We start from the raw sequence: 13668 nt of genomic DNA, 5'->3' as shown, positions 1-13668 counted from the left end.
CAGTTTATTGCAACGAAAATTGATATTTTTGAATTGATTTGTGTAACAACGCATTTTTTGGTCGAGATCTATAGTTATGTTAAATGCGAAAAGCGTTACAGCACACCGACCCACTTTTGTCTTGATAACGATAAACACTGGCGCATGCAATAACTAAGATATACTAAAGAACAGACTTATTTTTCATAACGTTACAGTAACTTCAAGCACACCTAAGCACTGTTTGTATGCACCGAGTTATTGTTCAAAACTGACAACGACCTAATGTATGAATGCATGGACAGCGCTAATACAGTCCGTTTTACTTTGCCAACAGTTGGAATCAGCAGACGGCAGTCATTCGCAAAGTTAAACGCCATGGTGATTGAAGCACCTGTCACAAAGGTTAGTCCTTAAGATGCCACACAGGCTTTAGCTAATACATGGTGCTAGGCCCCGCCACGGTGGTCTAGTGGTTATGGCGCTCGACTGCTGATCCGAAGGTCGCGGGATCGAATCCCGGCCGCGGCGGCTGCATTTTCGATGGAGGCGAAAATGTTTGAGGCCCGTGTACCTAGATTTAGGTGCACGTTAAAGAACCCCTGGTGGTCGAAATTTCCGGAGCCCTCCACTACGGCGTCTCTCATAATCATCTCTTGGTTTTGGGACGTTAAACCCCAGATATTATTAATACATGGTGCTAGAAAGTAAGAAAAAAAAAAGGAAGCGCTACTTCAGATATTTGAGCTCTAAGGTTAGCAAGCGACAATTTGGCATTGTGCTCCGTGATTATGGAACTCTTGCTTGCAGGCTCGCTAAAAGCATCATTTTATCATTCTAGAACTTCTGGACGTCTTCATAAAATGCAACAAATATAGGAACAAGATTTCTGCTGTGTTTTATTGATTAGGAACATTTGTTATTTAGTGCGAAATTTGCAGATCTCTTCACTCATTGCGCTTGCTCAGTTTTCTTTTCTTTTTTTTTTATACCGCGCGTTTTTGTGTGCCGTCTATTAATCACGAGCGAATACCACATGCCTTGACCGGCTCACAAGAACGCCCTGAAGGTAGAGAAAAAACTCGCCGCAGTCCCGGTTTGCGCAAGATGGTACAAGCGGTACAAGTACGTGGCTTATCGCGTCCGTTGGTTAGAAAGACCAACGGCTTCACTTCTGAGGCAAAACTGTAGCGCCTTTGTCCAGGGCGGCTGCGTGTTGCCGGGAGTGAAATACAAAATATGCCCGTGTACTTAGGTTAGGGTGCACGTTAAAGAAGCCGAGGGAAAGTGGGCGAGCTAGCACAGGAGCTGAGAACGAGGCAACGCAAGCGCCGGCATTTGTGCTGTTCCATTCTCTGCTCCCGTGTCCGAGTTTGCACAACCACTCCGTGATTAATACTCGCCGACTAGCTCGGCTTTCTGACGTTCAGAGAACCGCACGGTATCATGGGCCGGCACCCGCAGTTCCTTTTCCTAACACGCCAATCAAACGCCTTCCTTGTTGCCAGGAGGCACCTTTTGCTTGTTTCAAAAACGAGTATCACTGCCTCTTCTTAAACTTTTTTTCTTATCTCACCGACGGAGAAGCGATTCTTATTTGAGAAAAGAAAATAAGGAAAGAGTGGAGCAGTGACATATCTCTCAGTCCAGGAAATCACGAGAAGGGGGGCAGGGGGAGAGGAGTTCGAATTAACGGAATGTGAGCTATCGTTGCGATTTGAAAGAAGGCCTTTTACATATCTGATATATAGGCCATTTCTGAAGGAGTTGTGACGTCAGAATTCGAGAAATCGAATCCGGGCGATATTGATTCGATATCGATCATGTAGGCTCCCTAGATGTATTTATTCTGCCTCGCCACCCTCCGAAAGCTTTGTGCACATAGCGTGGTTTGGCACTGCCTTTAGGATCGGAGGCACCTCATCTGGCTTCGCACTGCCTCCATGATCAGCCCTCCTTTGACCAAGCTATAGTTAACTGTAACCAAGCTACGATGTCATGTGATGACGGTGTAGGCTTATGCCACAGGAGCGAAGGAACGAGGCGGCCGAACCAGAATCGACGCCAGAAGGGAACACGAGCCGTGGTTTCACGTTGGTTGGTTGGTTGATCCTAGAGGAATGGCACAACCCACCACGGGGGATCGGCCACGTGGTTTCACGTGACACTGCGAAGCGCCGTCTTTATTTTCTTCTCTTGAGGTCGCGCTCACTGCGAAGCGCCGTCTTTATTTTCTTCTCTTGAAATCGCGCTCTCTCTGGCTTTGTTCGCCGCTCAAAGGATGGCGCTACAACGGCATTATGTGGCGTGACGTCACGTGACGTCCTGCCAAAAATTGTGACGTCGTTATCTGTGACGTCATGATGACGTCATCACGTGGCGATGATTTCTTGCACCACTCGTCCCCAACTCCGCAGGACGCGAGATGCCGCCGACGCGACGGTCAAATTTCGTGTTTAGTGAGGCATATAATGTTTTTGCCTTAAAAAAATTAGCGCCGCTTGCCCGAAGTCCCGCAAGGCTGGGCGACAGCAGAGTTGCTGGTCACCTAGCTGGTCCTGGCTTGCTAGGCTTTTACCCTTTCGCCTCTCTCTTGCCCACCCCTTGCTCTCTTTTTCTTTTCTGTCTGTTTATTTCTATTTCTTTCTTCCTCTATTTCTTTCTACCTCGCTCTTTCTTTCTCTTTCTTCCCTTTCTTTCTCTATTTCTCGCTTCCTTCTTCTTTCTATCTCCTTCTCTCTCTCTTTGATTCTCTCTCTTTCTCTATTTCTTTCTCTTTCTGTCCTTTTCCCTTTCTTTCTACGCTATGTTTCGCTCTCTACCCTCCTCCTTTCCCTCCCCATCACCCTCAAATCTCTCCTCCTCACCCTCACTTCCTTTTCTCACCCCCTTGCTATACTATACTATACAAAGCTATGCTATGCTCTGTTAGTGTGCCGAGTGTTACGACGCTCGCCTTCGGATCGTGGGTCGCGGGTGCGAATCTCGCCTCGCCAAGAGTTTCTCTCTTTCTCTTTTAGGGGCGAAGCTGCTTTAGCTGGTGCCTTGTCTCCCGTCGCACCGTAGCCAGCCGCTAGTACTGGAAGCGCTCGCTGTCGCGCTCGCGACAAAGAGAAGTCTTCTTCCTCTTGTTCTTCGAGCGCCTTGATGATGATGCTAATGAGGAAAATTTCATAGTCACAGCATATCCACAAAGTGGATGATGACGAGTGGGCGCAGGCAAAACCACACATAAAAATTGAAAAAGAGGAAGCAAGCAGAAATAGAGAGAAAGAAATAAGAATAGGAAGAAAAATAAAAATAAAGATAAAAAGGAAAAATAAAGAGAAGAGAAAAAAGAAAGGAAGAAAGAAAGACAGAACAGAAGAGAAACAAAGAAGGCTGCCCAGCTGCGCACTTCCTTCAGGCTCGATCAGAGGGGCTTGCATTAACCTCGTCTTCTCAAATTTCAAGTTGGATCCCATAAAGAACCTTTGGCTTTACATTTCACCGATCATAAGGCGGTCATAATGAAAGGAAAACGCCGCCCACATCTCAACACCATATACGCAGTGTGATTAATAAGCAACTTTGTATATACTGTACACACGTGTTGTCACGTCTTTGCATGGTCGAGTGGGCAATGTACGGGGGGATTCACAGTTAATGATCCCCCCGAGCTTCGCCCACTCGTCATCATTCACTTCGTGGATATGCTGCGATTTTTTTTCTATCTCTTTCTTTCTCTCTCTCTGCACTAGTTCTCTCGCCAATCAGAGTTATTGCATTCCACACCGGACAAATTGGCGCACGTGTCCTGGTAGCGAAGCAGAAGAGGAGGAAGAGGATGAAGAGAGCGCGTGCCGGCTCATGATGATGATCGCTTTCTGTCTACGACAAACGGCAAACCTCGAGCATAACAGCTCGGCTGAAAAAAGAAAAAAAAAGAAGGGACGAAGACAGCCACTGCGGGTCGGACCGCTAGCGAAAGGTTTGTGGGCCGCGTGTTTGGGACCCCTCGCATCGGGTGTTCTTTTGAAGCAGCTTCAAGCAGTGGCATCACTCTGTGGTAGAGTACTCGACCTCCGCGTAAAATGTCCGAATTCGATTCCGGCTTTAACCCTGATGTTATTCAAGCGTGTGTGTGTAGCCCAGTGGTTAAGACACTTGTCTTCGGAGCGTTGAGGCACAGGTGTCAAGCCCAACACCGGCAAGAGAGCTGATTATTTCTATACATTAATAATAATATTTTTTTATGGCGATGATCGCCTTACTTGAAATAACAACAGACGGTGAATAGTCTGCTCGTGAGTCGGCACAGGAATGCTTGCGCATTTAAAGTGTTGAACTATTTCTTTCGGCATATTATCGCGCCGTTCAGGGTGCACTCTGTGACCTCTTGAGTTTTCTTGGTCTTGTAACATCAGAGAACAGTATACGCATATTGGCGCGGCCCGAAAATTTTTTACTAATAGCGAAGCGCGAAATTCGGCAATGACGCATAGACATCAATATTTCGTATTTTATTCAACGTAATTTCGCATAAGTATTCTTTACGTGTTATTTCGCGATATTGGGACACAGTGTGACTGACAAACGCAGTGGAGGTTGGCCAGACAGATTTCAACCAATCATAAGAGGAAAAGCGCGAGCATGAGTTGGCAGAAACTGAAATTGTTTTACGTTATAGGGGCGCTGGATTGGAGGTATACATGCACTCATAGCTGCGGCTTCAGGGTGAAATATAGGAACCTTAGAAAGGTAATCATCGCTTTCTTTTTGCTGCGCCTAGGTCCTGAACGTGCTGGTGAAGGCCAAAGAGAGTACCACAGCACCAGCCGTGGTGCAGCAACTGGACCGCGTCATCGACATCCTCTGCTCCAGCGGGCTCTACAACCCACAACTTGGCGCCATCCAGACTAAGACCGAGGAACAAGCAGCACCCGACCTGGCGACAGCTGTAACGAATGTTAGTTTTTTTTTTCTTTTCGAGATCGTGTTCTTTCGGTCTGACGGCCTCTTAAAGGGACACCGAAGAGGAAAACGATTTTTCTCATTTAACAATTCCAAAATCGCCAAGCTTACCTCGAGAAGACGCTTGGTAAGCGAGAAAACGCGCAAAAAGAAAATGCTGGTCGCGACGCCGCATTGAAGCGCCGGCACCAAACGCCGTGACGTCCTAAATTTTCACGGTGTCTGCTAAGTCCCACGTAGATCCCAATCAGTAAAAATGAAGTGCATTGTCCTCTGAGGGGGCCGTACACTTAACGTACCAAATTTAAGGAAATCCGTTAAGCCAATGACTCGAAAACACGAATATTACACGTTGAAGTTCGTGACGTCACGCTCGGAGACTTTGGCGCGACATTCAAAATGAAAGTTTCACCTTGATCTTTATTAACAAACCTATAATGGTGAAATTAACGACATTGGAGTTCTCAGAGTATAACTTATCAATCTAAACCGATTCGTTGTTTCACTTCAATGTCCCTTTCAGGTATGATGCCAAGTGTCTGAAAATTAAAAAAAAAAGCACTACAGATTATTAGTCTACATTATAAAGCACACCTTTTTAGGCACATGAGAGTATTATAAAGCAAGTCGTATTTTTGTTAATTTTTCATAATTAAAATCTTAATTAAAAGTGAGCCTCACACGAACACTCCTAACTCAAGTTCCACTGAATAAAAAAAACTAATTTTTTGTAGGGACAGGAAGGAAGCTTTGGCCAGTGCAATGAACCAAAACAAATGATATCAGATGAATATTAAAAACATAGCAATTAAATAACCAGAAAATTATGCTCTAACACTAGGGGCACCTTCGTATAACAGGTAGCCATATTAAATCTTGTGGTACGATTTCGCTTATTGAGGTTCATTGCACACCCACTAATGTGATAGGGAAGTGTACGTGTCAAGTTGTAATGAAGAATCTTTATTAGCAAAAAAGTCACGGTTGTTCGCGTACGGAAAAATAACAAAAATATGGGTTCTTAGAAAAGCAACAAAAAAAGATTTGAAACAGGTGCACCGCTTACACAAGGTGATTAGGAGCGCTAAAACCCTCGATATTTGTAGCTAGTTTCTGCCTGGACCTTACTCTTGTATGTCTTTGCTCGAGCGGCAGCTCACCATTTTTTTTTTTCTAGCTTCCTTTGCAGCATCAGTGCCATGACGGGATGCTACCACGATGCGGTGCCGATCATTTGTGAAACAAGCTTTTGCAGTGTAAAGGCCAGGCTCGATGCCAGCTTGCTTCAAAATATCGAATGTGCTTCTGTTGCCATTATGGAAATGACACACAGAATCATACAAAGCAAATTCGATTACTGACAGGCTCACTTACGTGTCCTTGAGCGTAAACAACGCACGTACAACGTTGGCGTCCACCTGGTTAGCAATTTATGACTTCTATGATTAAAAATGATGTGTTGACAATGCTATTAGAGCATTTTTAGATGTTCGCACTTGATATGATTATTAAATAACCAACAAAATGCTACATATAAGCTAATCTTATGATGCACACCAAACTGGCACTTTCAGTTTCGGTTTCGTAGGGGATTGGTGGTCTAACATTTTTGCTTGTATCTTTTGAAAAATAAAACTGCGTAGAGGGAGACTTTATGCAGCAAAATGATGGGCGATAAATTGCGCATTTATCATGACCAAAAATAAAAAAATGACATTTTGAACAAAAATGCGCTTTTTCCACTTGGCCTCACACTTTAAGTCGTTAGCATATGATTAGGACAAAACGCTTGCGCACAAGTGTTGATACGCCATCTACCATCAAGCTACTTATTGCTTGTTGGATTGTATCTTTGTGTATTGTATCTTCGTGTAGTATGAAATAAAGCTGCCGATACGACAGCCATACGACAGATGGCTGTTGTGTCTGCTATTCGGTAAATACACATAGTACTTGTGAGTTGCTCTTTCGGGAATATCCGGAGATATTGAAATTGTTTATAATAGGACGAGCCTATAGATGAGTACAGTCGCTCAAATCTTTAACTAGCGTGCGCGAGCGACAGTTTTTTCTGTGTCTTCCCCATATGACTGGATTAAGTTTCAAAAAGGGTGAGGGCAAGGGCATGTCCTCAAAGCGCATGCCCACAAAACAATTTTTTTTGCAACTTCGTTCCATCATATGGCGCTGATACACAGAAAAGTCGCCGCTGCGCACGCTAGTTAAAGATTTGGGCGACTGTAGACATGAGGAAGAAGTTGCACAAAGTATAGTCGAAAGAACGGGTGTTCTCGAATATTTGATATAGCCGTCTATAGCGATTATTCTTTTTTTTTTGTTCACAAAGTAAAATGCACTCGGGTCAAGAACGCTGGCTGACGAAAGGAAGTGGTCGAAGACCTATCGTCCACACGAGGAGTCTTCGACGGGCCCTCGTTAGACGGCTATTTTTTGAAGCCGTTCGTGACAGTTGTGTTTACAAAGAACGACGGCAGCAGAAACGCCTGGTCCTATAGTTTTGATGCAGGAGCACCGGTGCTTTTCGCGTGCAGGTCGGATCGCCACAGAGACCGATGGGCGTCCGCCGGTTCTCCTACGAGGTGACGCAGAGGAGAGGTTGGTGCCGCTGCTACAGCGCATTTGAGCTCATTGGCCCATGCAGACTTTATTAATATGGGCCTGAAATGTACGCAGTGAGCTCCGCCAGCACGACTTCCAGTAGCACGGTTCCGTGCCTGTCTTCGGCGCCGCCTAAGATCGCCGAGTTGTTGGAGAACGACGTCAAGTGGGAGTTTGATATTATCGAACTGGAAACTCTCACTGCACGGCGGTGCGTACGCCCGTATAGGAGACAATGCGTTCTTTATCGAACCAGCATCGCAATTCTTCTACTGGCTACGTAGCGTGTCTGGTAGCAAGAACTCAGATTTGTTTAAGTTTATGAATCACTATCACAGGCTGCGTTTCGGTAACGTGGTTAATAGGAACCGAACCCGCCACGGCTGATCTAACCACACGGGAACTGAAAATCCCGTATAGAATCTTGACGTTATTATTTATTTGCTTACTATTCAGATATAAGTACTCCCAAAGGAGTTCGTATAAGAATAACGTGGAATTATTTGTGAAGCTTACTACAGCAAAAATTAAACTGATACGATGTGATACGTCGATCGTTTTGACCAAGAAAGAACCTGACCACTTTAATAAAGCGGCTGCGTACTATGCCTACTACAAAATTGCGAAATGCATGTCGAACAATTGAAGATTTCTGTCTGTTGCAGTGTCAACTGTGGATTCACGAAGTAGCGATAGTCATGAACCAGCGTACCGCCTGTGACGTCGCTGTTTTTCCCCAAACGAGCTGGAAGTGGCCCGACTTCAATTCGCTATCTGGATTGGGATGATGATTGATGGACAGAAGTGCAACGACCTCCCTTGCAGGCCGCTCATCTGGCTGGGCATGTCAGTGTTCTCAAAGATGAACGTGCACACGAGTTTGGAGACGGACGACGCCACCATACGCAACTGGCTACAACTGGTGGAGAGTCACTACCTGGACAACCCGTACCACAACTCGACGCACGCCGGCGACGTGATGCAGGCCACCGCCTACTTTCTGCTTAAGCTGAGGAAAAAGGCGAGTCATCTGGCAGTGTTCTTTCAAATTTGTTCTACACGGTTGTCCCGAATGAGCCTTTATCGAATACTGAATGTTTTCGTCTAGTACTTTCATTTTATATTCAGCTTTCACCTACGAATGAAACGCTTTGCATTACTTGTGCTCTAATGGAAAGTACTCCAGGGAAGGCGTACGTCATGCCGTTACTTGAATACGTAAATTGTAGACGAAGTTATATCCGCAGAGATAAATTAATTTGTTGCAACACAAGTCCTAAAGTGGGAAAGAGCGCTGGAGGCCTTAGAGGACTGCCCAAAATACGTGCCTTAGATGTGAATGCCAACTATATGTGACTGACTGTAGTGTAAAAGTTTAGCTTGTATGCACTGCAAGTAATCCTGATAAAGTTATGCAGATGTCATCGATTAAAAAATGAGATTCCCGTACACGCGATCTTGTCTCAAAGTGTACATTAATATTACGTTCTGTCTTGCTTTCGAAGTTAAAATATTCGAAGCACAAGGACGTGCTAATTTGTTCACCAGGGAAACCGTTTGAAGCAAAATGATCTGAAGTAAAATTTTGCTGGTTGATGGCTGTTTGTAAGCGAGGCACGTTCTATCTTTCTTGCTGTATTGCGCAAAACTGACCACTGGCTAATGAAACTTGCACTCGTGGTAATTGCAGGACATCTTCGACCCGCTGGACGAGGCTATCTGCCTCATATCAGCAGTGGTTCACGACATTGACCACCCCGGAAGGTCGAGCCAGTTCCTCATCAACTCTGACAACGAACTGGCAATCCTCTACAATGACCGGTGCGCTTTCTTTGAACTAATCACGCGAGCGCCAGTGAGGTGACATTACTCGATACACAGAAAGCGGTGGCATATGAGCGTAGTTTACAAAATAAGGTGACACAGATTACTTTTTGCCTACAGTATTAATGAGAACTAACAGACAATAATGCCAAGGAAAGTATAGGGGATGTTATTTGTAATAATTGGGATATATAAATGTGAAGAAAGTAAACTGGAAGAAAAGTTAACTTGCCGCCGGCAGGGACCGAACCTGCGACCTTCGAATAACGCGTCCAATGCTCTACCACTGGGCTACGGCGGCGGTCATCCCCCCGTCCACTTTATAGGGTATATATGCGCATTTAAACCTAGGAGTGTTAGCGCCGATTGCAGCCATGGCGCCGAGTCTGGAACACTCTTTTTCTGCCTTTTGGCGTCACGTAGCACGTGAGCTATTACGAGCTGAGTAATCCCTCGCATACTACCTACAGGGAATTCACATTTCAAGTATGAGGGCCAGCCGCTCCATATGAAAATGTGGAGAATGTGTGAAGGCTTGGAGACCCACTGGGCCCGCTTTCCTTTTGTATTTCCCCCCCTTCAGTGACTCTACATATCATTTTCAACTTACTTAAAAACAACAAAACCAAAACGCGTTTTTATGAAACTTTGTCCGCAGCTCTGTGCTCGAGAGCCACCATGCAGCGATCGCATTCAAGCTGACGCTGTCGGACGAGAAGGTGAACATATTCCTGAAGCTGGACCGAGACACATACCGCACAGTGCGAGCGTCCGTCATCGACATGGTATTGGCTACTGAGATGACCAAGCACTTCGAGCACCTTTCTAAGTTCATCAACGTCTTCCAGAAGCCACTGCAAGGAGAAAGCGCACTCGATGTGCAGGTATCATTACCAGAACTTGCGCACTGTTCTTGCATATTGAGGGACACTGTCCAGGTCATGTACACATCATGTCACATCGGACGAGCAACACTAGTGATCAAAATGGACTCACTGTTCTACAGTAAACACGTACTTCGGCATTCTAGTAAAATTCCAACGGCGTGACACAAAGTACGCAGGTTCCATGGACATTTCAATATTTTACAACGCCGCCCATGCAGATCTTACAAGCAGTGTTGTCAAATATTCAAATGTCTCGGGAACCTACGCGCGTTGGGATGCGATACTGGAATTTCACCGGAAGGTTCCAGTGGGTATCTGCCATATAGGATTGCGAATTAATCTTTATTGCTTGTTTTGTTCGTCAGATAAATCTTTTTTCGCCTATTTCCCTTTCAGTTTCGATGGGGCGCCACAGCCACCGCCGCGGAAGATGGTGCCACGTGCACATAGTCCGAAATTTTTGTTGTGATATACACGCACGCCCTAAAATATACGATGCCATGTACCATTTTCTTTTCGTGTTTTTAGTATTCGTGCACCGAGGAATGACTTGCAGCTGGAAATATGTTATAGGTTACACAACACGATAAATGACATTAGCCAGCACTGGTACCCTACCATGATCATTATGAGCGCGTTTTTCATGGCCTTTTTACATGCCTCGATTTACTATGCATTTAGGAGGAAGAAGAAGATAACACGCTGCGATCTTCCGAAAACATCATCCTCATAAAACGAATGCTCATCAAATGTTCGGACGTGTCCAACCCGGCTCGACCCATTCACCTATGCATCCAGTGGGCACAACGAATCGCCGAAGAGTACTGTGCCCAGGTATATATGAGCGGTTTTGATTACACCCAGTTAGATATTTGTCATACCATGTGCGAGTCGTTGATTTTGGAACTAAAATAATGATCGTATATATGTATGATAGACATACTCACGTGAAGCCTACTACTACTCTCGCGCATGCGCAGACGGACGAGGAGAAGCGGCGAGGCTTGCCCGTTGTGATGCCCGCCTTCGACCGCCTCACCTGCAAGATCGCCAGTTCGCAGGTTGGCTTTGTAAACTACTTCGTGCGTGAGATGTTCCGGGCCTGGTCAGGTGAGCTGCCCGCTTGGAAATTGCAATGGGGATTCCCGTTGTGCCATTTGCCACGTATAAGGGTCAAGACAACTTATTCTTGGTCAAACTTGTGGTTAGGCTTGCGGTAAATGAATGTTTCTGGCGCTAAAATCATACCGGGGAAAGAAGACAGATGACAGTGGAACACTCCACGTTCTGTCTCTTTCCTCTGTTTCCTTTCCACAACCTGAATTTACCGCCAGAAACAAGTACAGCAAACGTATAAAAGTGCCCCGCTGTGTTTCTCATGCCCTATGTCGACGCTGGATTGTGACACTTAACATAAACGTTGGAAGCTTTGCTAATAATTCTTGAACCTCCTCTTATGCTTCCCGAGTTTCCTCACTGAACTAAACAAGCCCCCTTATTTAGGCTCGTTTAAGATTTGAGACAAGTTGTGGGTATTGTGTAGGCGATCGAGTTCTCACTGCGTGTACTGATTACGACTTTGGTGACAAGTTGGCCTTAAATTATAAGGCTAAAAATTATAAAGTAATAATTTACGACCTTGGTAGTAAATTAGCCCGCTGCCTTGGGATAGCGATATCAGCACCATCGATAACAAACTTGGCGAAAATGTGCGAAATTTGTAAAACTATCATTTTTATAAACCAATTAAAATTGTACGTGCATACAAATTTCATAAAACTTCTACCACGCAGTTTTTTTAGTGATAAAATTTATATACGTATACATCGGTTAAAAAAAAACCCTTCTTATAATAAACCGAGTAATTGTTTTTTGTTGAGAACCCCTTTTGTCCGATAAAATATTTTGTTTCGCGCGAAAACGAACACGCTTGAGCTTTCAATTATTTCGCTTTCAATAATTTCAGACTTCGGCGAGATCCCCGAACTGATGGATTATATTGAGAAGAACTATGTCTACTGGAGCGAGAAGGACAAGTGACCCGTTCAGCGAACTAAACACTGTGGCACATTGCGAATGAGCGCCCACGGCACACTTCGGCCGCAGGCTGGACAAAAGGCAGAGCGGAAAAGACGTCGCTTCTCCTCGTGGCTGTTAAACATGGTTCGGAGATTAAGGGACCTGGCGTGCTTTTTCGAAGTTTACGTTGACGTCATAAAAATAACAAGTGACATAGTAAATAAATGTTACAGAAGGATGTCCCAAAGTGAAAACTGTCATGGGGTTCTCCTATCAGTATTATATAGGCTAATTCCAGGGCAGGTGAATCGAAAAGCAATTGGCGTGCAATAGTAAAACATTATGGCAACAAGTAAAGCGAAAGAACAACAATACAATTAGCACAATTACAGCAACAGTACAGTAAGCACAGATATATTTAATATTACTAATGGGAATTAAATAATTAGCAAAGTGGCGACCATTAAAATGGGAATGTCCGAAAAGTGACAAAATCTACAGGGAGGCACAAAAACGGTAAACTGGTAAAGAACGCGCAAACAAAGGTAGCGTTTGTGTTTTCTGATGCTGTCAATTTCAGTGTCTCGGACCAACGCAGCTGCTGGCCTCTGTGGTGGAGCATTCCTCAGAAATACGTGTTATGCAATATCCTGAAAGTGCACTTCCCCACACGTCTGGCCTGGCCCAGGCATGATAGCTGACGTCCTCTCTGAAATGAAAAAAAAAGCAGCAGCTCATCGGCTAGTGTCATTACTTTCCCCAAGCATTTTTCTTTCAAACCTATTATGCCGCTATGGGTAGACGGGCCATCTCATATTGGACAACCCAATGACGCAAAAAGCCTAATTCAAGTGTCTTGCATATGTTCACCTCTGCATGCTTTTGCAACCTTACATGTTCGCCCCCTACTGGCATGTAAGTCTTTAGGAATGTCATTGAACCTTGGACGCACGTTGTGTCGTAAGAGGAATGTAGTGGGTCTCATGTTCCACGTAATCAGCTAGTAGACGTCATTAGACGTTAGGCTAGACTGCATTGTGGACGGCTGTTTCCCAAACTGTTTTCGGTTCATTCACTCACAAAGTCCGCAGAACAGGTAACGACGCCCGGAAAAATGCGCGCGCGCGGACACTTCTCGAAACGGGACTTGTTTGTGGTTTTGAGATTGCTTGCCCATCAACATTAATCGCAAGGCAAAATTGAGCGTTCACAAGCAGTGACAATGACAGTAAGGTACTAGCATGCTAAGCGAAGTAAGACTAGTATAGTTATATCAGTATAAATTGTAGGTGTTCACTTACTAGGTAAACGTCTGGGATGCCATGCTCCCAAAATACATACGTGAACAGACTTCACTCCACGATAGCCGCGGTTACAACACTGCACG

General features: G+C 44.9%; 1 protein-coding gene across 1 annotated transcript in view; it reads left to right on the top strand.

Annotated features, from left to right (window-relative positions):
* Window positions 1–12337, top strand: part of LOC119385239 (high affinity cAMP-specific and IBMX-insensitive 3',5'-cyclic phosphodiesterase 8B) — a 29738-nt gene extending 17401 nt beyond the window's left edge. The window contains exons 9-18 of the mRNA XM_049414286.1: window positions 317–384; window positions 4751–4927; window positions 7485–7548; window positions 7627–7762; window positions 8377–8587; window positions 9242–9372; window positions 10034–10259; window positions 10944–11096; window positions 11243–11372; window positions 12229–12337. Coding sequence (XP_049270243.1) covers window positions 317–384; window positions 4751–4927; window positions 7485–7548; window positions 7627–7762; window positions 8377–8587; window positions 9242–9372; window positions 10034–10259; window positions 10944–11096; window positions 11243–11372; window positions 12229–12302 — 1370 coding nt within the window. The 3' untranslated portion in view covers window positions 12303–12337. The remainder of the gene's footprint in view (window positions 1–316; window positions 385–4750; window positions 4928–7484; window positions 7549–7626; window positions 7763–8376; window positions 8588–9241; window positions 9373–10033; window positions 10260–10943; window positions 11097–11242; window positions 11373–12228) is intronic.
* The last annotated feature ends 1331 nt before the right edge of the window (window positions 12338–13668 follow it).

The sequence above is a fragment of the Rhipicephalus sanguineus genome, chromosome 3, assembly GCF_013339695.2.
Source record: "Rhipicephalus sanguineus isolate Rsan-2018 chromosome 3, BIME_Rsan_1.4, whole genome shotgun sequence".
Lineage (NCBI taxonomy): Eukaryota > Metazoa > Arthropoda > Arachnida > Ixodida > Ixodidae > Rhipicephalus > Rhipicephalus sanguineus.
The sequence above is the reverse complement of the archived record's forward strand: the minus strand, read 5'-3'. Positions and strand labels throughout refer to the sequence as shown.